Source organism: Sipha flava, unplaced genomic scaffold, assembly GCF_003268045.1.
Source record: "Sipha flava isolate LNK unplaced genomic scaffold, YSA_version1 113_pilon_pilon, whole genome shotgun sequence".
Classification (NCBI taxonomy): Eukaryota; Metazoa; Arthropoda; class Insecta; order Hemiptera; family Aphididae; genus Sipha; species Sipha flava.
The window spans coordinates 328,229-353,115 of record NW_020271732.1 but is presented as its reverse complement, the minus strand read 5'-3'; the positions used below and the strand labels follow the sequence as shown (position 1 = coordinate 353,115).

Below are 24,887 nucleotides of genomic sequence, written 5' to 3'. Positions count from 1 at the left end.
ATGTGAAATGTCTTTAATATATTAAGGTCGAATATGTAACTCGAACCATGTTCAGGACAAGTGTATTAATCTCTTTAGAGGACCACAGTCTCATACAGAAAAACGGAGTATATAAGATAGTCTAGAACAAACTAATAGTCAGATATGTTTTAGTCCGATCGTAACAAGTACCTTTATACTAATTTACTTAATAAATTAAACGTATTCAATTGGACTTAAAACTATTTCACAAGTAATGCTTTAACTTAGAATATTATTATACATATATATACAATTATTAAATGTAAAGTTAAGTTATTATTTAAAGCATTCTCCACGCTATACAACACCACGACAGTTGAACTGACGACACGCAATAAATACATGGTTAGTGCTTGTTCATGGTTACAAGCAAAATCAATAAGAGTAAGATTAAAGTATGATTTACCTTTGTTTTAATATACTTTTTGTAATAAACTTGTGCATTGTGTATCTTTATATACATACGTATTTGAGAGATTAACTATAAAAAATTATACTATATATACAACATAAAACAAACAATAAATAGCTTTAATGTAATATTTACTAATTAACATTATTATTCGTGATGTTGTTGAATTTTTTTTTCTAACATTCTAAAATGTATGGGCAGATGACAATTATGGGTCGAAAAAAAATTATTTACTATAAATAAATAAAATAACTAGGCACAACTATTGATCAAAACAGACATACTGCATTCTCTGCAGTACTTCAAAATATGACAATGTGACACATCGATCATATTGTAATGAAACGTAAACATATGATAAAAAAAACAACATCAAAATCCTACACTTTACCAACCAGGATTTTTTATTCTATAGTGTGTACAATTTCATCAGATCCATAACAGTACAATTCCAATGTAATAACAAAAATATTCACAGACACTATTCACCACAAATCACAATATCGTGTTCTTCACGTAAGACCTGATATTTTACAAACGTAAAGATAGCAGAGAAAGTCCATGGATTAACCCACAAACAGTTTTACATACTTATGAATTTAACTAATAATATTAGAACTTACAAAGTTTTTTTTGATTTTCAAGTATAAAATGATACTCTCGTTAATAGAATACCGTTTATATCGGTAGTGCAGATCAGACGAAAATTGATAACGAACAAAATATATCAAACCAAACGTTACTATTAAACCTAACCTACAAAACTTCAACTCCAACGGAAATGATTTTTTTCAGTTAATAAATTTTAAACATAACATCGACCGATTGGATCATCAAATCGACAAAATGTAAAATTTATTCTTCTGGGTTTGCGAAAAGTGTTGCGTTTCATTTCTTTTTTACACGTTTGCGGATTATTTTCAGTTTACTAGAGCGAACGGTCATCGTCCTGCCGTATTGATATTATTGTTTGTGTTGGCGGGTATGTCAATACTTGTCAATGCTTAAAAATACAAATACTATTTTGTGTTGTCCAAGTGATTACCAATCGAATAAAAAATGGCAAACGAAGAAATCGAAGTAACATCGGTATGTTTGTAATTTACTTTTGTTTGTTAAAATAATGATACCTTAATTGTTTAAAATTGTTCAGGGTTTGTTTGATGACAATGTACATCACGAAAATGGTAACGATGATGATAGATATAACAATTTATCAAAGGACGAAATAAGTAATAAGTTGAGATTATTCCGGAATTTATGTTTGGAAAATGTAAGCATTATGATCTGTTATTACAATAATCACATATAAACAATTTATTATCCAATAACTTTTAATCTCAAGTAAATCAACATATTTGTTACTCCAAATTGATTGAATTTATACCTTTAATCCTTAAAACAAAAATAATACAAACATGATTTAAATAGTATTTTGTAATAAATTTATTTAGAGTAAGATCTTAAAATAATTTTTTACTTGGAAATTCACTGTATTAATAATGGTACATTATATAATAATATAAACTATATTTTATAATTTCCTTAATGCATATTGTTTATGGTTGAACTTGCCTGTTGAAAAAATATCAGTCTTCATTTCAAATTTTTTTTTTTATAGTGTTAGTGTAGGCTTAAAATAATGTTAAAGTGTTTAAATATTATGTTGTGATAATGCATTACATTTTTTTTTTTTTAGAAAATAAATACAAACAATGCATTTGACATTGATATGATTGGATATTTCCAATCCTGGTTGGAGAAACAAAAATTATCTAAAGATACTAATGTTAAAACAGTAAAAAACAATTTATTTTATTTTATTTTTTAAACAAAATTTTTTTTACTAATTTAAATTATTTTTATATCAGTTCCAAGAAATTGCTGATTATCTTGAAGCCAGTGCAAAAGTTTATGGTTTTCGTGTTGATCATTTGAGTGAAAATACTAATAGGCTAGTTGAAGGATTTAAGTCCTTAAAAATGAGCAAATTGAAAGAAAATGTTGAAGAACAAAATGAAGATGAATTACTCCGAAATCCAAAATCAAAAGTAAAAATCCATCAAGATTGTTTTAAATATAAATAAGTATAATATTATTTTACTATTTGGATTACAGGCACTAAGATTAATGTTAACGACAGCTGATAAATTAAGTGGAAGATTATCTAATATGGACTGTATTGTTAATCCAGCTATAAAGTACAACTTTTTTAACTTTAGTTTTAAAAAATTATTTGAATTTGGCCGGCCAGTAAATCATATTTCATCTTTATTCAACGATACTACTATTAATGATGAACTGAATATTAATGATATAAAAAAAGAAGATGACGAAGAAATTATTACTTTTCAAATACGTAAGGATTATTATTTATAAAAATTAAAATAAAGGAAAAAAATTATATTCTTCTGTATTTCTGTATCATACTTTTCTTCCATTCCTTTTATTTTTTTTATGCAAAATAGTTTATATTTATTTTTTTATTTCAATTTATATGGTTTAACAAATTGTAAACATAGTGAAATATGGTTGGGGGTGACCAGTTAAATATGTGATATTCAGTGTAGGTTTTCTGGTTCTTTTGAATATATTTAACTGTAGCTTGGGAGCATTAAGTTAAGGATCATAATATTACAAATAAATGTAGATTGATTTAGGTGTTATTTAAGCTTGATACAAAAATATAGCTTACTGGCTATGGTTGTCTAGAGTATAATACTGAGTTTGGTTACATTGGATGGTATTTGTAGCCGAACTTCCGTTTTTAACATAATTGGCATTAGCTGTTACACTTACAATAGTGATATATAATATATATCCTAGTTGGAACGTAGTGTCTACTCAAAAAATATACATATTATGTGTGAAGGCTAATAAATGATGTAACAATTGTTAGAGTAGAATTAAAATGAATTTAGTTTATTGCATTTGGCTCATTTGTTATCCAAAGTTTTATTATACAATTACTATAACTTGATCAAATTAATTTAATTTAATATTTAAGTTAATTTAAATTACCAAAATTACTAAAAAGAAAATAAAATAGTCCCAGAAATACATCTGACTCTATAAATGTAATTTATAATTATTAATTTTAGTTGTCTTACCTTCATAATTTATAACATGTCAATTATGAGTAACGTAAATAAATATACATTACCTACATAATATTAAAGTACACTCACTTCAGTATTATACATAATGCTTGCAATACAGCATAAATCCTCAAGATCCTAACTTAATGAAATATATTTGTTTTATTACTCGCCACAAAAATATTTATAGTTTTATACAGTAATATGTAAATTAATTAACAAATGTGAAGTTTTTTGATCTTGTTAGATTTGTGTTAATAAATAACTAATAGACAGTGTTTTTTGACTATTTACTAAATTATTAATTTAAAATAATACAAGATGATCATAATATGTAAATTGTTCATAATTAAAAATATGATGTAATAATTTGAATTTATTTTATTTATAGCTTATATCTCAGATAAATTTTGGTCTGAAGCCGTTTTGTGTCCAAAGTTCTCTAATTTTTTAGCTGATAAAGATCAACTTTTGGAAGCTAATAATCCAGAGAACATAGAAAACTTGATAGATCACTTTGATCCTAGTAATCTATCCTTTCCAACTTCTATAAGTCATGAAGTAGTTAATGATTCAGAAGATGTTAAATTCAGTAAATATTCTTATAATTTATTAATACTTCCCATATTTTATGAATATACTTTAAATAATACAATAAATATTTAAAAATTGTTTTATATATAACATACCTATTATATTTCAGGTTCTTTTTCAATTAAAAAAGAAGATGGTATTGGAGGTCTTTTAACATGTGTTGACTATGTAAGGCGGGATTATAGTTTTTTTAATCCAAATCTTCTTGTCCAATGGAACGGTCCAAGGGCATGGAAAACTCAAGCAATGGCGAAAGCTTTAAAATCTAAAAGTAATAAGAAATATTAGTAGTATTTATACTCTATTCCATGCAGGAGCAAACATTTGTACGGTCAGGTATTTTTTTTCTTGTCCAGATATATTATTGTTAGCAGTAATAACATTAATTATCTTGACTATCCTCAATTTTCAGGCCTAACAACAGTATAAAAGATATAATTTATTCTTAATATAAAAATCAAATGCCATGGCTTTCATAAAGTAGTGTCATTATCTGAAAAAATGCCACAACATTAGATCCTATGAATCACTTCCAATTTATTACTCTTTAATGGAATAGAGTTCATATTGTTATTTTAACTTTTTTTCTATAAATATTAATTTTTAAAATATAATTGATATGTAATTTTAATTATAGAAATAGCTCAAACATTGATGCTTGATCCAAATCTTGGTAGTAATTCTGACACTGATGATGACAATATGCTACAAAAACATAAACCAAATAAATTGCGCAATAAAGATGGTGAAAAACAAATTAAAATAGAATGGTTATCAAAGAAACAATTAAAATTAAGGCTTCAAAATATGTTTAAATCTAAAGAAATTATGTCACCTCGTACAATTCTAAATTGGAATCCTTTCACCAGTTTATCTGAACCCAAATCAGTATCTGCTGAAAAGATATATAAGTAAGTATATTGAAATAATATGAAGACGTTACATCCGCATGTGCTGTCTCTGTCTGACAAGCGTACAATATAGCAAATTTGCATTCAGTAGTTCAAATGTAGTGATGTTAGCTTAATATTAAAGTAAACCGGCATATAGTCAAACTACATAAGAAGAACATAATCTATATTTTTTTGGTCGGTTTTTCCAATATTTATATTTTTAAACGAATTATGAGTGTGTAAAATATTACAATTAAAAAAAAAACTAAACTCGCGTCAAAATTAAAATATTGTAAAAAAAAACTGACCAAAAAAACACAAATAATGTTCTTCCTTAAAGTATTATTAAAGATCAGTTTACTTTAATGTTAAAGATAACATCACATTTAAACTACATTGAAACTATTGAATGACAATTTGGTAAAAAAATAATAAAAATGTTTATATGTTAAACTAAAATAATATGAGTATATACGAGTAAGATAGGCTCTACATATAAGAAATTAAAATTTGTTTTAAATTTCTAAATGTTAGAAAAGAATCAAGATAATTGAATAACAATTATCAAATTTTTAAAGATTAGTCCATTTTTTTTTAATATAATTTGAACTTTTATATGCTAAATTAAACTATATTCAATATTCTATGTCACTACAAAAATAAATATAATTAATATAAATATTATATAAGTGAATACCATTGATGTTATTTAAATGCTGTCATAATAGTGATTAATCATTAATGTATACAAATTATAATTCGTAAATTAAATATTTTTCTTTAGATTTTTATCATTTTTATTTTTGTGATAGAAATCTATAATTTAAGATTTTTGATTTTTTATTGTTTCATGTCTTATTGTAATTAAAAAAAAAAAAAAAAATAGTAGAATCTTAATTAAAAGTATTAATCTCATTTATATACAAAAATATTGAGTATTCATAAAAAAAACGTACATTACATTATTAATATTTACTGTTTAAATTTTAGGTTTACTTTCTTGGAGTATCTGGAAATCGTACCAGAATGGTTGGATGTTTCTAAAAAAGAAGAAAACTTAAACAAAGAAATAAATTCACCTCTGCCTACGCAAAACCATGTGGTAAAAATACAATATGATTATCAAATATTTCTATTGATTATAACTAGAGCCCTGATTTATATGCATTTAAAAAGTGTTAAATATGAAGCAAATATGCAATTACATGCATAATGTTACACTTTATAAAATGTGTTTTTTTTTAAAAAAAAAACTACATTTTTATACCAAACTAGCTGAACCCGTGCACTTTGTAGCCCATATATAGAATTCGCCCGTGCGCAGTTATTGCTTTCTCTAAATGCAATTCTTAAATCAGATGTTTATTATTTACCTTCTTTCTTTTTTCGATCCCTTAACAACAAACGAATATAATACTATAAAATTGAATAAAAATCAATCTCATTTAATCTCAATCCAATAAATATTACCATAGACGCGCGTGCCACGGAAACAAATAATAAAAAATAACCACATAGTATATATATCTCCATGGCAAAACAATAATTTTTGAATATTGTGCGTGCGTGCGTGATTAATATTGTACACTTAAGAGGCCATAACTCCGGAACCACATATCGCACAGCGTACAAACTTCACAGAAACCATCTAAATATCAATCTTAATATGCCCTAACATTTTTATCGAAATCGGTTCAGTGGATCTTGAGCTATAAAATTTATTCAAAATGTACATCGATTTTTATATATATAGAAGAATAAAATTATAAATATGTTCTCAAAAACGAAAAAAATGATAATATCCACTGCCCTATATTAAAAATCATTTAAGTCAATCTAAAACTTATAGGAAACTTAAAAACGAGAATACAAATAAAAAAAAAAAGTTAAAAAAAATACAAATCTTTTAAAGTAATATTTTTGAAACTCAATACCTATCATGTCTGTTTTTGCTCTATTCGAAGTAATTACAAAATTTACTGTAAATTAAAATAGTTAATTTATTAAAAACCCATTAAATAAGCATCGTTTTTTGAACAAATATACAATAACCCTCAAAATATGCAAAATAGGCAATATAAAATTTTGTGTTTAAATTCTATATGATATAAATCATGGACATTTTAAACCTCCATTTACGTGCATACACTTAGTACAAATATGCAAATGCATATAAATTCAGACTCTAATTATAACATAATTTCTAAGACAGTTTTTCCAGTCTAATTTTCCCAATTATATTATTTTCAATTAATACAATTTGTATTTCATCATTCAAGAATAATATTTAATCTAAATATTTAATAATTCTATAAATCTTTATTTTTTATTTTATGCATATACATAATTGATAATGAAATATAATACTCATAAAATTGTTAATAATCATCAAATAAATTATTTGATGTGGTCGTGATAAACTCTTATACCTAGTCTTTTAATTATTACTAATATACTTTATTGATAACCAAAATCATACAATTAAATAAAAGTGTAATATATGTTTATCGGCATTATAAACATTGAGAAAATAAAGCTTGATTGTATTGTAATTGCCATAAGAAAGATAAAGTGCTAACTTGAGTAATTTTGTTCAAAATATATAATAATAATTCAAAAATCTAAAAACCTAAGCACAACCATACACCAATCCAAGTAGAAAATAATGCCTTAAAAATCATTGTTAATATAAAATGTATATATTGTATTCATTTTTATTTATAGTAGAAACCATTTATAATGACACCTGTTGTAATGATTTATCATGTATAATGGCCCTAGATTGAAGATCATGATAAACCTTTTATATTGTATATACTAATGCATATAATTTCTATTCATATAACATATATATTATTTCTATTTACCATAAAAACTATTTTGATGAAGTTTTAGGAATTTCGAAGTTTTACTGGTCGCTCAATGCATCTTAAAAATATTAGGCATTCAGTGATTTTGAAATATATTTTTGTTTGGGTTAGGACAATGTTTTTCAACAACTTGCAATAAAAACTGTTTTTGCTCCTCTTGGTTGGTCAGAACTTAATTCAAAGATTAAAAGATGAAATTAAAGACACTCCTTGCTCAGCTATGTCATTCACAACTTTTAAAGATTTCACTGTTTTCTTTTCACTTAAAAATTCTTTATTAGGTTCCCATGTGTTTGGATCGGTCCGTAAAAAGTTTGTTTCAATATTCAATGTTTCAAATAAATGTATGGTTTGATTTGTCACTAAGTCTGATAACTTCTTCTCTGCCTGTTTCTGTGGCATATACAAGAGGGGACGTGGAGTCAGATCCCCCCCATTATATTTTTATTATTTAATTATTTTTTGTTTTTCCTATACTATATACTATACGTATATTATGTAGTGTGCACTATAATAAAATATTTTGCGATATTATGAATCTATCGAGCTATTGAATTTTAACAATTTTGTTAATACTGAAAAACATTATAATTTTATTTTCGTTTATTTATAGCAAAGTAATGTTTATTTGGTGTTTTGGTCAAAATGGTCAATGACGACTATGATTATACTTTATTATAGCTTATCTTATTATTTATAGAGACAATACTATGTATATAACAGTATGTATGTAAGCTCGACTTAATGGGATAATGAGCTTCCACTGAGTGTCCGTATTTAAAGTATTATCGGATACTATCGTTGTTATGAGAAATGAGAATGAGATCATTGTTGCTACGGATTTAGTTAACCACGTATACATAGTACATACTATTTATTTATCTGAAATCTAAAAAAAAAAAATTCACGGGATTATTGATAATTTATTGCACCTACCATGGATTCGTGGAGATACATAGTTTATAATTATACTTATATTTACAAAAGCAGCAGTGCCGTTGACGTCAATGCAATTAATCCAGTTTTGGTCAAATTTACGTTATTACTTATTGCATTCGGTGTGCCCTGAGTACAAATAATACGTAAAATTGAAAATTATTTAATTTATAACTTCCACTGTATGATTATAACTAGGCTTAGGGACTTAAAGCATTTGCATACTTTTTTTAATTATAATTAAATATAGCAGAGTGCGGAATAAATTAATTTCTTAGGGCTATGATATCAGATCTAAAATTTGAATGTGCATATTTTAAAATTTTTATGCTTATTTTGACAAATTTTTCAAATTTAAAATTAAAAACTATAAATACATACAACTATATATACATATTTCAACCGATCGAAAAAAAAAATGTACTAAGAGGACTTTATGCTTCCAATAATATGCTATCTGCAAATTACCTCTCATATCTCGTTATCATTTTTGTGTAAATATGAATAATAATATAAACCCATATCGATCCGATGTCAATAAAAATAATAGTCGATATAGAATAATAGATTATTTGTTTAGTGTTCAGTTCAGTCAATTATTATCCGACGTTGTTTTTGCGTCTCGCAACCACGTAACGTCGAATCATACGTAAAACGGTCGTACGCGTATATTTTATAACATTGTATAATGCCAATAGTACAACAGTCTACGAGTAGCCGACTACAAAGTTTTGTTTCGGAATTTAAAAATATATTTAATCCGATGAACACGTTCTATATTGTGTACTATGTGGTTATTTTTTTATTTTTTAATGCATATAAATGCATATTATAATGCATATTTTAATGATTTTAGAAGCATATTTGCATGCATATTTGTGTATTTTTTAGAGCCATAATTCCCTAAGCATAATTATAACCAAGATCTACAATATATTCAAACCTACTTGCATCTGACTACACTCGACAATAAATAAAAATAATAAAGTTATTAAACAATAAAGTTGGTAACCATAACATTATTATAACCAAGATTCGTCTTAAAAAGTTCAAAAATATTCATTTATATGTCTTAAATATCTAAAATTATGCACTTAAAAAATTCTTACTTCAAAAATCATAAATAATTTTTGAAATAACATGAATTATCTATTCATTTTTTTATAGCTATATATTATTTGTTTATGTCACAATAAAAAAAAAATGGATTTTAAGTACTATTTAATGCCTAGCTCCACATTGTCGTGTAATCGACAACTCGTGACTCACTTAGTTGTTTCTAGTGGTTGTACAAAATGGACGTGGTTGAAATAACAGCTGCGGCTGCATTGAATGCATAAAGTTATTATAATTTTCTACATTTAAGCCACTGAAAAAAAATTAAACAACCCAATAAGAGCTTTTTTCCTTCTCAAATGGCCCCGAAATGTAGCCATAATTAAATTTTTTTTGTTTTTCAAATCTTCTATGGATATATTAAAAATCTTACTAAATCTGCACCATGCGTCATTCATTTTTGCTTTATTTTTGTGGTTACGATGTTTTGGATTCCATAAAACATCTTCCGATTGGTATAACCATAAATTTAATCAAAATTTCGTTCGTCCAATCAGCCATTTTTTGCACAAAATGTTTTGATTTATTTTTGTTTTGTTAACTGAGGACTCGCGAACTTAGGCGAGAGTAAAGTTGGTACGCCTCGCCTCGTGTCTCTTGTTCTTTTGACTTACGACGAAAATACTGAGACCAAACAGAGCGCCCACGAAGCGATACAAGTGAACCGACTTCACTCTCGTGCTCGTGTTGCCTCGTGGCACCTCGGCGAGAGTGTGGAGCAAACGATCGGCTGATTCTTTAGACATTAATTCTGGTAATATTTTACAGTTCCAATAAACTGGAAATGCAACTTCAGGTTGAAAATCTTATCTGATTTCTTAAGATATATTTTCACTATGTGTTCGTCTCATTAGACGAATTCTTTCTTTATTTAAAGCGATTTCAGAAGTATTTAAACCAATTATTTCAGCTGTTGCTGCTAATATATATGTGGCATTACGATCACTAACTTTAATACGATCTAGTACTGATGCAACAGCTCGATTAATTATATTCCTCGGACGTTTTCTAGGACATTTTGGTAAAATATATTTTATTTCTTCTTCACTATCACTTGTGCTTTTCTCACTACTGCTACTATTACTAATACACAATACTGTATGTTTTTCGATTTTTAAAAGTTCATTTTATTTTATTTTTTTCTTATTATTTTTAAGTTCATTACTATACATTTTTTTTTCTGTAATTAACTATTTTTTATTGAGTGCACCCGTCGATCCTCATCTACCCTTCTCTCTTTGTGCTTTCAAACATTCTTTGTCTTCTTGTAACTAATTTAAACTCATAACATTGGCATAGGCAACATCAAACAAATCATCTAAATTATTTACAAAATGGTTCGTTTGCATAACCTTTCTCTCTATTTGTCTGGTCTTATTTTTTTTTTAATACCAATCCATTTCAAATGTAATTTTTTGATCTGATTTATTATATTATAATTTTGTTTAGTAGAAATTCTCGCTTTATTCCAAAAATCTACCATTAATTTGTAGTTATATGAGCACTTTTTTGCATCGAAAAGTTATTTTTTAAATGCAAATGTAAAAAATGGCCAAGTATTTATCTATTTGATGGCAGTTTAGATCCAGTTAAAGTTTCACTTGTGGTGCCAATCAAATAAGTACCATGATTTTTCGAATTTTTATAAGACATTATATCATGTACTATACTAATGTATTATATTGAAATATTTATTTAAATCAATTACAGTGTAAAATGTACATATCAATAATTTAAGTCAATACAATTGCAATTTGCATGTATGAATAAGTGAATAATTGATTGTCTTCACAAAAGAATACCGAATTTAACTCAATGGCATACAAATACTAGTAGAATAACACGAGTATTGATAATTTAATAATTAATATCAAATTCATGGGTGAATAATAATCAAGTTTAATAATAAAAATATAGATAATCAGTTTTATCTTAAAAAGTAGGTTCCTAACAGAAAATCATATAAGTATAAAACTTTGATAGGTGTGTACGACCTCGAAATATGTGATTATCTAAATGATATTTTTACCACAACCAGTGCTCGACTTGAGGGGGGACACAAGAGGACGGAGTACCCCTTCTAATTTTTAGAAATTTTAGCGTCCCCCTACTATTAATACGTTTAATTATAACGCTTAACAAGTTTTTGGGACACAATTTTTTTTTAAGCAAACAGAGTCCCCCTTCTTTAATTTTGCCAAATCAAGTACTGACCACAACTATTTAATAACATATAAATCAATCAATATGATGAAGTAAGATGTTGGAAAAATAATTTTTTTTTTAGTCTATATATTTGAGTGGCAACCTAATATATATTTTTATAGAAATATATCCCTTAATTGCATGATTTTTTTTATTTTTACCAAATTAATTTTTTTCTATACATTATACTTCTAAGAATAAGGAAAAATTATTTAAAAAAATCATACTTCTTTTTTTCTTCAAAAGCTCAAACTTAAGTCTGGTTGCATGAATGCAACTATATGCATCTGGCGTACACTTATATACCGTTGTAGTATGTTTCAAACTAGAGTAGAAAATTAAGCATATGTATAGCCAAAGTGCAAGATTAAATTAATCAATAAATGTATTATCTTAAATTTATCTTCAATCTACACTAGTTTATATTACAAAAAACAAATAATATGAAAGTTAACTTTTTTTTTTTTTAGAAATATAACAATAACATAAACTCAAAAGTTTTATACTGTATCAAAAACTTGAACATAAAACAATATAGATTTCCTTCTCCATAGTTTATTCACTTATACTTATTTAATGTAATACTTATTATGTGTACTACAAAAAAATAAAAAGAACTACTTTTTTCCTATGAACATGATAATTCATATGCGTTGAAAAATTTTCTTTGTAGTTATAAAATTTAAAAAAAAAAAATGTTTCCTTTATGGTTTTTGTTATAATATTTAGAAACAGAACAGTAATAAAAACAAAAAAATTAAATTCAATACAATTTGTTAGTTGATATGAAATTTTTTAACTGTGTTTTTTTTTAACAATGTCAATGCAACGACCAACTCTGATAACCACAGTAAGTGATAAGAACTCCGAACGCATATAGTTGCACCAATGCAACCATTAGTTTTTCGATCAATTTGACGTCGTAATTTGTAAAAATAGCCGAAACGACAATACTGTACCAAAGTAAACATATGTTACTAACCAAAGTATAATATACAACGAAATTGATAAGATAAAAATATGGCCTCATAATCATAATTTATACGTCTGACTAATGATATTTAAACCATACTTGTAAATCTTAAATTTACTTATAATAGAATTGGCATCAACTAAATTATAGTAAAATACCCATAGAATATAATGGTGCGATTTATTATCACTTAATTTAAAAATCCAATTATTTTTAAATGATTTTATATTCGGTTGCACGAATGCAACTATATGCAATAAAGGGATATAATATGTTTAAAAAAAATGGAAAATCTGTCTTCCAACCATGAACATTATTTGATAAAGATTTCACAAAAATATAAAATAACTATATCCATGAAGAATGTCTTGAAATTTAAATTAATTAACACTTACTTTTGATCAAACAATTCATATTTATATAGAAAAAACTAAAAGTTTGTGTAAGTATTATGAATTCTAATTCTGTTATATTTTATTTGTTTTTAGGATATTGATTATTCTGATGAAACAAACACTCAAGTACTTGAAGCTTTAAATGATGATATTAATCATGTTGAACATAATGAAAATGACAATTTACCTGACCCAAATCTTGACGAGGTAATTTTATATATATTATAACGATTAAAGTTCAGTAAAATAATATTGCTACTTTTTTAAGCTAATTTATTTAATACTTCGGGTAAAGTAAGAAATTATCACTAACTACTAATTTTAATGCCTGGTTTATAATAAATTGTAAACTAGACATAATACTAATAATTATCATTTAATAATAATATATCACTAGAGTTTGCTAGAAAAGTATTTAGATGAGTTGTCCTGTCACCTGTAAGTCGATCTACTGAATCTGGACAGTTTTATTTTTTCGTACTGGATTTGTATCTATTTGAATCCTTCTTAAAAAATGTTGTATCCCTTTCCATTTGTTGTAAAATTGAATTTTAGTTCCGGGTGCTGTTATGACGCAGGCGTTGTCTTGACACCCTGCTTCCTGAATGAATACATTGTTGGTGCTTTTTAAGTAAACGTAATAACTTAGTGCCGTATCCAATGGGAGGATAAGGGGGTATTTTCTCCTTCCCCTATTAGCCCGGTTTATGTATATATAGTATATTTAATATATATAAATAATGTTTAATATTTTATGACATAATGTTAGTGAATTTCTTGTAGTATAGTATAGTTATTTGCATCTTTTTTTTAGCTTAGAAAAAAAAATTAAAAGTCCTATTATATTAAAATATTTAATAGCATATATTTTAAAACAAAATATTTAACATTTATTTACTTAGGGGAACAGATGCTAATTCAATAAATATATGACTGATTGGTTTTACCACAATATCTCTGTTTTTTGCCATATTTAGGAATAGTACTAACTTCAGATGTCGATGAATAAAAATTAAAAATTTCTTTTTCTAAATTAATATTTCCGTCAAATGCATTCAAAGATACAATTGTTGAACTAGTTTAAAATATAAAATAGTTAAATACTAATAAAATAGTTTAAAACTATAAAATAACCACAAAGACAAATTTTACACTTATTTACCCAAAAATAAGATGGAAATTCTTCAAATAACTTCTCTGAGTTAAAGCACAAATCAATATTTTTATATAGCCTTTGCTATCAGCAGCCAAGCATGCTAAAATCGATAAAATTGAGTCAGCTGCACAAGTATTACTCAACATTAATTTTTATGTGTGTAATTGGTTTAAAAAGTCCTTTTTTATTTAAAATAATATGCTCAAATTTTGGCTGTTTGTTGAGGTATGATTTAGTTGAACATTATTTCAACTGTGAAACCTTTGGTGTTCAATGACCATTCCAGTTTTCTGTAGATTTATTTTCCAAAACAACTGATTTATGCATGCCGTTACATTTCAAGCAAATTCGAGCTTCTCAGTGATTAAAGTGGGAGGACTATATTCATCAAAAATTGAAGAGCGTTCCCCTACCTAATTTTAAATCTTACCAACCTTTTTTAGGAAATCCATGAGATCTAAGCCTCTTCTGTTACACATATATGTTCATAAAAACTTTATTTTCATAGGGTGTAAAAACAAATTTCCCCCAAAGAAAAATAATTCTATATATATGTCTACTCAGTAAAAATAAATTGAAATAGATAATGTTTAAAAAACTTATCTTAAACTTAACAAAACTAAAAATAAACAATTACTAACCTTGCTAGATGTTGGTCAACGTAGACAGTAGGTAACAAATATGTACATTGCACATTCTATTCTGTTTTTATTTTTTCTAAATAATAGTTGATATCACTATCAATTTAATTTTAGAGCTATGTGTAATAACCACTCGGGGATTATCTATAATTAGACACAGGCCAGGATTTATAGAATAATGGGCCCTGGGGCTAATAGTTAAAATGGACCCATTAAGGCACCAAAAATATAGCACAATAAATAACTTAAAATATTTTTAAATTGTATAGATATTATAGATGAAAAACATTTAAAAATAATAATTGTAATTATTACACATAATAGGTATTTGAAATATCCATAAGTTATTTTTATATTTAACCAAAATAATTATTAAGTACTCTTATTTAAAACATTTTTTTTCTTGATTTTTCATGAGCAAGTCTGTATAGTGTCTTGAAAATCAATTGATGATAACAAATCATGTTCAGAAGATAATATTATAAATGATTTTAAGAATTCTTGAGTCTGACTAGTTCTAAACTTATTTTTTATACATGCTAACTTTGAAAATGCCCATTCAGCAGAAAAATGTGCAACAGGAATTGTTAAGTATAATCAAATTGCAATTAAAATATTAGGAAATATATCTTTTATTTTTATTTCTTCAAACCATTCTAATATTTTATGCACATTTTAAGCATCAAATAGTGGTTTACTGAGATTCCAATACTCTCTAAATTGAACCAACTCATTTTTTATAGAAGGTTCTATTGTATGTAAATTCTATGTCATCTTTATATATAAAAATGAAATTATCCAAGCTTAAGTTAATATCATTATCTGGCTGGATATTTAACTTAGTGATAAATAAAAAATGCTAAGATACATAGTTATATACGATTATTCTTTTATCTAATTATGTTACAAACTTATCTAAAATCATAATATGTGTTTTTACTCTAAATTTTTCAATACCTTTTAATTGAGTTGAATTTTGAGATCCACTTGTACACTTTCTTTTAATTTGTCTTTCATTATCTTTATTTTTAAAATGTTTTTTTAGTTTTAAACTTAGTTTTGTAGTTTGATTTTCATAAGTGTTATACAATTTCTTAGACTACCCACATAATTTTTCAAAGATATAAGTAGATTAAATGATTTTAATGGATCAATAATTTTACTTTGAAGTTCAACAGATGTTTTATTGGTCCGTTCTAATATATCATTCCATAAAATAGCCAAATATCCAATTTCTTTTTTTAATATAGATTTTAATAAAATTTTTACATCTCTTCTAGTATCACCATTTTCAATATTACTATCACAAATGAATTCCAATACATTATAATGGTATTATAATTTTTTATCAAAACATTATAAGCATCAAAGTGACTAGACCATTGTGTATTACCTAACAACATTAATACACTTAGTTGATTTTTACTATTTTTTTCTAATTTTTCTGTTAATATTTTCAACGATGTTTAGAACCATTAAAAAAAATTGTATAACATTTGAACAAATCCAAAAAAACTCTTAGCTTCAATGCAACAATCTACACTATGCATACCAATTAAATTTAATGAGTGGGCAGTACATGGAATATAGACAGCTAAATTACTTTTATTTTTCACAGAACTTTGTAAACCTTCATACTTGCCGCTCATATTAGCAGCATTGTTGTAAGACTGGCCCTATAGTCTTCAATATTTAGTCCAACACTCTTTAAGTATTTTTCTAATATAAAATATAATGACTGACCTTTATGGTTATCAAATGGACATAACTTAACTAGTCGTTCGTTGACACTAGTTGGTGTACAATATCTTAGAACTATGGTCATTTGATCAGTTTTGGATAAATCAGGTGTGGAGTCCATTATGATTGAATAATACTTGGCTTTTTTTATTTGTGTTATAATAAGATTAGTGAGATCTGTATTAATTTAAGTAATTAGTTTGTTGCAAATAGTTTTTGAAAGGTATGATGGATGTCCACTACCTTAGTTACCATGCATTTCAATATGATTTCTTAAAAAAGGATCATGTTCTGAAATAAGTTCTAAAATACCCAAATAATTATCATTATTATTTCCACCGAAAACTTCTTTATCGCCTCTAATATAAATATAAGCCTCTTGACGCAAGAAACTTGATTACAGAAATTACACGCTTTAATAGTTCTTGCCAATATTCAGTTTCCTCAGAGATTTGTCTACGCATTTCTTTATTAATTAAAATAGTTGAATTTACTAACCATTTTGTAGTGGCATTTCTGTGATCTAAACTATTTTCGTGTTGAGTAACTCTTTCACTTTTTTTCCACTTATCAAATCCACTGCAGACAAATGGATTGTCTTTTGATCGACAACTTCCTAATAATTTGCACATGAAACAAAAAATACTTCCTTGACTGGGAGAATATAACATTCATTGCCGTTGACATTTTTCACCATTAGACAGTGTTCTTACAAATATTCCATTGGTTAGATGTCTTGTGTGATTTTTATCTGTAAATTAAATGTATTTTCTGTATTTAACTAGGTATTATTTGTATAATGAAGTTACATTATAATTTACAATCACAACGGGTAAATTGGTTAAAATTATTATTTTTATTTTGGAAGATTTCTGGTCCTTTATACAAAATTGTAGGAATTTATTATGAACTTTACTTGGCCAGTAATATGGATCAATATATGAGGATGAATTTACATTATAATCATTCAATTCAACACTTTCAGGAGTAGGATCACATTTTTCAGTTACTTGTAATTCTGCTTCATTTGTAACAGTTGAATCAATTTTATTATAAACTGAAAGTTATTTAAACTATAAATAGTTCAGTTATATATATGTAAAAAAAATGGACTTATAATGTACTATAACACTGTACTATATTATACATTAATACTTGATATTAATATTATATTATAGATATTGCTTAAAAATTTAAATTATTACTTGGTAATAAATCACAATTATTACTATTAAAATATCCAGTAATCTTTGGCAATGCAGCAGTCAATTCCTTTTTTTTTCTTTTAGTTTCCTTTTTTGATATCCACTCATGTATTTTTTTTTTCATTTATTGTGAAATAATACAAATTAAAAATTTAAAATAAAATAGTTTGTGTAACCCGTACAGATAGTTAAATGTTGATGTGTCTAATATCTATGAGATATGCGTACCTACTCTTGTCGTTTGATAAAACAACTGACAAATATACAACAAAAATACATCACTCGTAACACGTACAAATTATCACGATTTAAAATAATAACACAATAAGTATTATTATTAGTTATCATGCATTATTCTGTCAGACAGAGTAATCACTATAGTGGCATTTCCCACACGGGCTACAAGGCTCAACAAAATAGATTATATACAATAACTCGAATTCATAATAAATTAATAACAAAACTATTGATATATCTTATCGCTAATCAAACTTAACCATCGAGAATAGAAATAGACACTGTAATATCTATAATTTCTTTATTTTGTGGTAATAGTGAAATACTGTACATACCACAAAAACAAACTTAATTATTTAATATTATAGGATTTCATTTTATTAATTTTTTTTATAATTTAATATTTTGTGATAATGATTTTTAGAATTCTTAATTTTTGTCTGGAAAGCCCCATAACATTGTGGTCCCTGGAGATGCGACCCCTCTGCCCCCCCCCTTAATCCGGGCCTGATTAGACACAGCGTCAACTAAATTAACACATGGTATACATTATCTACCATTTTTGCTTATTGTTATATCTACATATTATTTCTTCAAAATTTTTTCCACTTGTTTAAATTAATCAAGAAAATAAATTTCATGTAATATTTTAATATTATAATAAGTATTGTCATAGGTGTGCGCAGACTTCAACTTCCGGTCGAGCCTAAATACAATTAGTGCCCCAATACTTAGACAATACCCCTAATTTTTTTCTAACACTTCAACATAGTAAATTCTGTTGTAAATTAAAATGTAATATTTATATTTATACATAGAATCAAGTATTATATTGCTAATTTCTAGACATATATTTTTGAAGTTAAAAGTAAAATTTTAAATTCTTTAAAATCAAATTATATAAATACAATTAATTGATTTCCACGAAAATATATTTAGACATTTTACTATGGTTAGTTTAAATTTTACTATGCCTCCAAAAAAATTCCGGTCAAGCCTCGGCTCGCCCCGTGTGTATGCCTATGAGTATTTTATATTCAATATTGTATTTTAGCGACCAATGCCATTAAGTATCCACCCGGACTTTTTGCTATTTAAATTAAAGAGGATGCATAATCTTACCTTAAATAAGAAGGATGATTCCATCCCCCTACTTTAACCACTGAAGATTCTCCATAACCTTCTTCTGTCTGATCTGCTGGTAATGAGCAACCAAAAATGTGTAATGCGTTTTTACATACGATTTACAACGATGCAAACCAGTTGGTGTATCTCCATTCACACACATTAAACAGTGTTTTTATGTTCAGTACCAGTGGCGTATACAAGGGGGTGACGTGGGGGTCAAATCCCCCCCCCCATTATCTTTTTATTATTTAATTATTTTTTGTTTTTCATTATATTATATAGTATGCACTATAAAAAAATATTTTGTGATAAAAATCTATCGAGCTATTGAATTTTGACAATTTAGTCAACACTGAAAACCATTATAATTTTATTTTCGTTTATTTATAGCAAAGTAATGTTTATTTGGTATTTTAGTCGAAATGCCAATGACGACTATGATTATACTTTATTATAGCTTATCTTATAATTTATAAAGACAATACTATGTATATAACAATATGTATGTAACCTGGGCTTTAAAATATTATCGGATACTATCGTTGTTATGAGAAAAGAGAATGAGATCATTATCGTTACGGATTTAGTTCACCGCGTATACATAGTACATTCTATTTATTTATTTGAAATTTAAAAAAAAAAAAAGAAATTCACGGGATAATTGATAATTTATTGAACCTATCATGGATTCGTGGAGAAACATAGTTCATAATTGTACCCGCATTTACAAAAATAGCAGTGCCGTCAGACGTCAGATTGTTCCTATTGTTAAATATTTTACTATCTAAAATTTTTTAAAAAATTATAAAATAGTAAAAAAAAATTGAGAGGATGGGAGATTTTTTCAATTTTTCCATCCCATTTAGTTATGTCGTTTTCTTTTTTTGATCCCCCCCCCTTTCAGAAATCATGTCTACGCCACTGTTCAGTACTGAACAGTTTCTAAAAACAATCACTGATAAACAGCACGAAATATTATATGTACCTACTACTTACATGGTTCCGATATACATTATCTCTTTATACATCCATAATAATAGTATAGTATAACATAATATTAATTAATATAGGTACAAAATAATTCCTATAGAAGAGCTACTATACGAGTAGTCATTACTCATTACTTTTGTGAAACAACTGACTTGAGCAGAAGGTTTATATAGGCCTATATTTATTATTATTTTATATAATATAAATATTTATTATTTGGAATTGTTCATATGGGCAGATTCAATGTCCTTTAAGACAAATGGAAAGGGATACAATCAAGTAAAAGGTATACAAAAAATAAAATTGGTCCGGATACGATCGATCGACTTTTAATTCATCCGAGTGCCAGGACATTGTTACAGCACCCGGAACTAAATTTCAATTTTACAACAAATGGAAAGGGGGTACAAAAAAAATGAAATTGGTCCGGATTCGATTTGTCAATTTGCGAGTGACAGGACGACTCACCTAAAGTATTTAAATCTTAAAAATATTGGACTCTGTTTTATTCAATTATTTAATATGATCATTATTTTTTTTTCGATTGTTATTATAAAATAAAAATATTTTCAAACAATTAACATATATATATATATACAGGGGTGGATCCAGAGTAGGGGAACTGTGGGTTAAGCCATTTCAAGAGGCCATTTATTAGGGATGAAACTGAATTAGAAATTAATACCTTGTAAAATAAAAAACACAATATGCTCATAAAAGTTTATAAGTATATTTATATAACATTTTAGAATTAGTGGTACCACCTATAATGACTTATTTACGATTAATAAATATAATCTAATTTTATCAGCGCAACAAACGTTCGGAATAAAATATGATTTACTTTCTACTAAAACGATATAATTTAAAATATAAATTATGAATTATACATTCTAAATTTTGAATATACATGGCATTCATTTTTCAAGTAAATCCGATGGGTCAACTGACCCTCTGAACCTCCCCCCACCTAGATCCGCCCCTGTATATATATAACTGTACGTGTCATATCACTTATTTGGTTAAAAAAATATTATTTTTGAGTATTCATGTAGGAGTATTATTGTTAAAATTACTATAAGGAATATAAAATATTTATAAAACATAAGTGATTAATAATTTTGAGAACAACTTTAACTAGTTTTATTTCCTTAGTCTGAAGATAATTTTAATTTACAAGACTTTAAAAGAGAAACCACTATAGATATAGCAGATCTAAAAAAGAAAATGTTTGACATTATTAATACAGAATGTATTGTAAGTATTTATATAATATTTAGTGTATTATTTCTATAACAATTATTTATTTATTTTTTATATATACATAGAAAATTGAGTCAGATAATGAATGGAGTAGCCGGTTACTATTTTCAACATTATTACAAAAAATTACAGAAGATAGGCAAGACCTCTCTGTTGGTGTTGCCTATGTAAGCCTTCTACATCTGGTCAATGAACGTGGTTTAAAATTGTTTCAAGATGGCGAAATTATAAATGGTAGGAAAGACATATATATTGCCAGACCTCTGGCCTAATGGAGACTTTAATATTACTAAAATAAAGTTATTTGTATCGATCAATATATTAGAATTTATATCAACTGAAATGCCATTATGTTTTAACTATTAAAATTAGTTTTTTATCATTATTTGTATTGTTTTTTTTTTAAATTAATTATTATTATTATTATTATTATTATATAAACAGTGCTTAATTTTTATTTTATACTTAGTATTAGGGTTAGGGAGTTCTAACATTGACTATATTTTTTAAAGATTAAAAAAAAAGCTAAGTCAAACTACTATTCATAAATTAAGGAACATTGATCTAAAATTTTATTTTATATGTTATTAACATAAAATTTGAGGCTTTAATTTGTTATGGATTCAGCAGTTACATTAACCACTAAATTGTATTTGCTTAAAAAAAAATAAGTGCTAAGTAGCCATAGATAATATCCATGTTTAATATTTATTTGATATATTATATTATTTATAATTTATATTTAATATCATATATATATATATCAATTAAAATTCCTTAATATTTTAAGTATTGAAGTTAGTTTTTTATCATTATTTGTATTATTTTTACTAAATGAATTATTATTATTATTATTATTATTGTATAAATAGTGCTTGATTTTTATTTTATGCTTATTATTAGCGATATTCAAATTTTTGTATAAACAAAAAAATTATTTTATTTGAAACAAATTTCAAAGAAGTTTTTTTTTAACAATTTTTTACTTGTGATACATTTGATAAAAAATGTAAAATACAATTTCCTGTCTACGTTTTATCTGAAGAAATAAATATTTTTCAAACTGAGTTTAGTTATGATACTAAGAAGTTGTCTTCTACCCTTTAAATGGAAACAGTCAATTTACAATATAATGATTAAGGTTGGGATTTTGATGCAAATTTATCTTTTTTTTTTCTAATGTCCCAATACGTAGGTCTGTAAGCAGAAAATTTGTTTCAAGTGATTTAATGTAGTTTTTATTTTACATTTTATAACAAATTAAACTTTATATGCATTTTTAGGGCATATTTTGCTGTTTTTATGGCATTTTTCAAGTTTTTAAATAATTTTTCAGAACTTATCGATTAATTCTTAAATATTAGGATATTTGATCACGCGTTTCAGTATTTGTTCACTTAAAACTTGCACTTTTAGTATGTAATCTACTTGATTAGTAAACTAATAAATACGAGCATATCGGCCCATGTACATATTTTATTAAAAGTAGAATATAATTAAAATAGCCGAAAGAAATTTTTCCATTTGCAAGAGAACATCGTTGCTAACAACGATAAAATTTAAATAAATAAAATGTAAATATTAAACTTATAGCTACCTATTTAATCAGTGGCATATCCATTAGGGAGGGCTTGGGGGTCCGAACCCCCCCATGAACCTGAGATGGTAAATTAACTTTTACATGAAACACGGTTTTTTCTTTAACATTTATATATTTTATAATTTTGACTTGGAAATCATATTAATAGTTTGTATAAACACTATAAACATATACACACGATGCACACACACACACACACAAACGTTATAATATTATGATCATATTTAAATACTTTATTACTACTTTGATAATTTTTGCTTGGGAACAAATTATTTAGGTTTTCTACAACGGTTTATTCTAAATCGGTCGTCTGGGCCCCATAACTGATATAAAAGTGATATCATTGTCTGTATTTAAAGTTTATTTTGGGTATTCCTATTGCATTCGCGGCTCGCTGATCATTTATCACAAGCACTTTATTGTGTAAAACTAATAGTTATTAGTTAATAGTCGTTGCCAGTGGCGGATCCAGGGGGGGGGGCACGTGCCCCTCCTGTCAAGTGGGATCTAAAAATAATTACGGGGAAAATTTTTATATTTTTATAGCTTTCATAAATGTTTTATTTGAATAATTTTTTTTTATGTACACTACAATTTAAATAATTTGAACTTGACATTAGTAAATATCTTAATATGTATAACTCTACGGTCTTTACTAGTTACTTTTAATATCGTATTTTTCTATTGTCGGACTCCGGAACTCCCAGCATATCACCATGCGTCGGACTGCCGATGTTGTCACTTTTTTTCCGATCGTTATAATTTAAAAATAAATTTTACAAGAATGATTATTGTGCCCCTCCTCCTGTCAAAATATTCTAGATCCGCCGCTGGTCATTGCCCGTTGGTGTCTCACTGTTTTAATTACTACTCGTTTATTCGCTTATAGTTAACATTTGTATTCCATTATGTTTGGTTTATTTTATTTTGACATCATTCTATGACGTCTAAACATTCCATTATGGTAAGATATTTTTAAAATTTAATTTTTAGTATACCTAAGTGATTGGATATTTTAATATTCTAATATCTAATATTTATGTTCCTATATTAGTTCCTAGTTCCTAAATTGTTATTATTATTATTATTTATTATTATAGCCAAATTCTCTAACAAATAAGCAGACTAGAAAATTAATTTTTTTTTTTACCTGAATCAAAAAAACTAATGTCAACCAGACTTAAAAATACCGAGATCAATACAAATATTAGTCAAAATGATAGTGATAAGATTAAATATATATATAAATATGCTGAACCTCCCTCCATAAAAAGTTCCTGGCTACGCCACTGCATTTTATTATTTTCATGTATAACTAGCTGACCCGACAAACGTTGTTTTGTCATATAAATTATTTCTAGAGAATATTTTGCTAGAAAAAAATAACTAATTTAATATAAATGTGTAAGGATGT

At 26.2% G+C, this 24,887-nt stretch overlaps 1 protein-coding gene across 1 annotated transcript; it reads left to right on the top strand.

The window, feature by feature from the left end:
- The first annotated feature begins 1,206 nt into the window (after positions 1–1,206).
- LOC112689981 (condensin complex subunit 2-like) lies at positions 1,207–22,228 on the top strand. Its single transcript, XM_025563874.1, has 13 exons — positions 1,207–1,281; positions 1,358–1,522; positions 1,587–1,706; positions 2,133–2,231; positions 2,305–2,484; positions 2,552–2,792; positions 3,923–4,123; positions 4,235–4,396; positions 4,763–5,036; positions 6,009–6,120; positions 13,607–13,720; positions 21,766–21,867; positions 21,939–22,228. Exons 2-13 carry the CDS (start codon positions 1,493–1,495, stop codon positions 22,143–22,145), a joined length of 1,842 nt encoding a protein of 613 aa, XP_025419659.1. The 5' UTR covers positions 1,207–1,281; positions 1,358–1,492; the 3' UTR covers positions 22,146–22,228.
- Positions 22,229–24,887: the final 2,659 nt, after the last annotated feature.

Excerpts from the sequence above, each read along its gene's own strand:
- LOC112689981 (XM_025563874.1), top strand. The coding sequence starts at position 1,493 with ATGGCAAACGAAGAAATCGAAGTAACATCG. Across the intron at positions 5,037-6,008 it reads TCTGCTGAAAAGATATATAA|GTTTACTTTCTTGGAGTATC; the intron begins GTAAGTATATTG and ends TTTAAATTTTAG. Across the intron at positions 6,121-13,606 it reads TGCCTACGCAAAACCATGTG|GATATTGATTATTCTGATGA; the intron begins GTAAAAATACAA and ends ATTTGTTTTTAG.